Source organism: Sphaeroforma arctica (assembly GCF_001186125.1).
Source record: "Sphaeroforma arctica JP610 unplaced genomic scaffold supercont1.2930, whole genome shotgun sequence".
NCBI classification, from domain to species: Eukaryota; class Ichthyosporea; order Ichthyophonida; genus Sphaeroforma; species Sphaeroforma arctica.
The window spans coordinates 1-1619 of NW_014037628.1; the positions used below are offsets into that span (position 1 = coordinate 1).

The 1619-nt window shown below is 38.5% G+C and overlaps 1 protein-coding gene across 1 annotated transcript in view; it reads left to right on the top strand.

Moving 5' to 3' along the window:
* Positions 1 to 518: 518 nt before the first annotated feature.
* The window catches only part of SARC_13133 (hypothetical protein), a gene marked incomplete at both ends in the record, with an annotated part of 3843 nt that continues 2742 nt past the window's right edge, over positions 519 to 1619 (top strand). Inside the window, 2 exons of the mRNA XM_014292743.1 lie at positions 519 to 621; positions 1027 to 1227. Coding sequence (XP_014148218.1) covers positions 519 to 621; positions 1027 to 1227 — 304 coding nt within the window. The remainder of the gene's footprint in view (positions 622 to 1026; positions 1228 to 1619) is intronic.

The window sequence follows — 1619 nt, forward strand, 5'->3', positions numbered from 1 at the left end:
CACATATATATATATATATATATATATATATATATGTATATATATATATATATATATATATACATATATATATATATATATGCGTGTGTGTCTGTGAGTGTTTGTTGTGTGTGTATGTGTCTGTACATGTATGTATATGTGGAAACATGCTTTTTACATATACATAAAGAAACACAAAAATACGCACAATTATTATATATAGATATATATATATATATATATATAACAATTTTGATATGTATTTAAAATATATCCATAAATTTGTAACAGGAAACTGTCGATACGGTCTTAACTTAAAGTTAAATCGTGTTTGCTTTTTAATTGTGTCTGTCTTAAAGTTATACCTACTTTTCTTCTGAATTGTGTATGGGTTCTGGCAGAGGTGAAAGTCTATTCTGCTGCCTCACCAGTCGTAAAATGTCAAATTGCAACCAATCATTCGCAGTCGGATATGTTACACCTTGCACCTGTCCTAAATGACTAAACTACAATACTATTTGCGCATTCGTTGTCCTCCTAGATCTCGATGGACCGATCACACCCGAAATCTGGTCTGCTATACTACAAAGCGTATGCGATTACGCGCGGGTCGTCTTTGATTTGTTTCATGGCGACAAACGGGTATGTGGTATGTGTGGTCTTCATCTGAGCAATAATATAAGTACCCAAGTCGCTGTCCTATCGTGTTCAAGTGTTCTATCTTTGACGTCGTTTAGCGCGTATTTTAAAGGTTGGTGGTGCCGCCAAGTCCATTTGAAATCAATATCAGCATTGCCCTTCACACACCAGCAATGCGGATGCTTGAGTACAGAGACAACACAATACAATAATATGTATCTATGATAACCATTGTACTGTTTTAGGGTTTGGAGTTTAGAGTTTAGAGTTGTCACTTCAAATAGCACATCCGCGGTCAACCCTCGCGCATTGACAAATGTACTTGGATGATGTATTTATAGTCTACGGAGGATTGCTATCCGTATCACTAATGCTTCACCTCATTGTCTTCCCCCTCCGCGATGCCAGCTCTCTCTCATCATTAACGGTGCCACGCCAGTTGTCTTGAACACATGGGCAAACAGCCAACAGACGCTATCGCATGTCATGGAGCGGCTCAGCTCACACAAATATTCGTCGGACGCTACGAGTGACAGGTCTAGTACAGACCGCTTGAATGTCGGTCTTAGAGCTGCTGTGCGCTTGCTGACTGAAGGAGATAAGTCAGGGGTAGGTGAACATTAGCTGCTCGGTGCTGTGTTACTGCGCTGAGGTGCATGGGGCGGGTGTTTGTCTGTCTGTGTGGGTGTGAAGCTCGTGTACGAGTACCTCATGCACAGACTTTGTCGCAACACTGCTGCATTTTATTCTGTGGTACAAGTTGTTATGTTGGGAATTGTATTTTTACGTATAGTCCTTCAGGAAAAGTTTTTTCCAACGTATAATCTACGGACAAGCTGTCATAGCTGCGCGTTTGGGGTTTTAGTTCCCAGGCTAAGCGTACTTGAGCGTATTTGTATACGTAAAAACATATATATATATATATATATATATATAGTACTACTATATATAGTAATATCTTATTATTATATAGTACTACTATAGTTAGTATATACTTATTA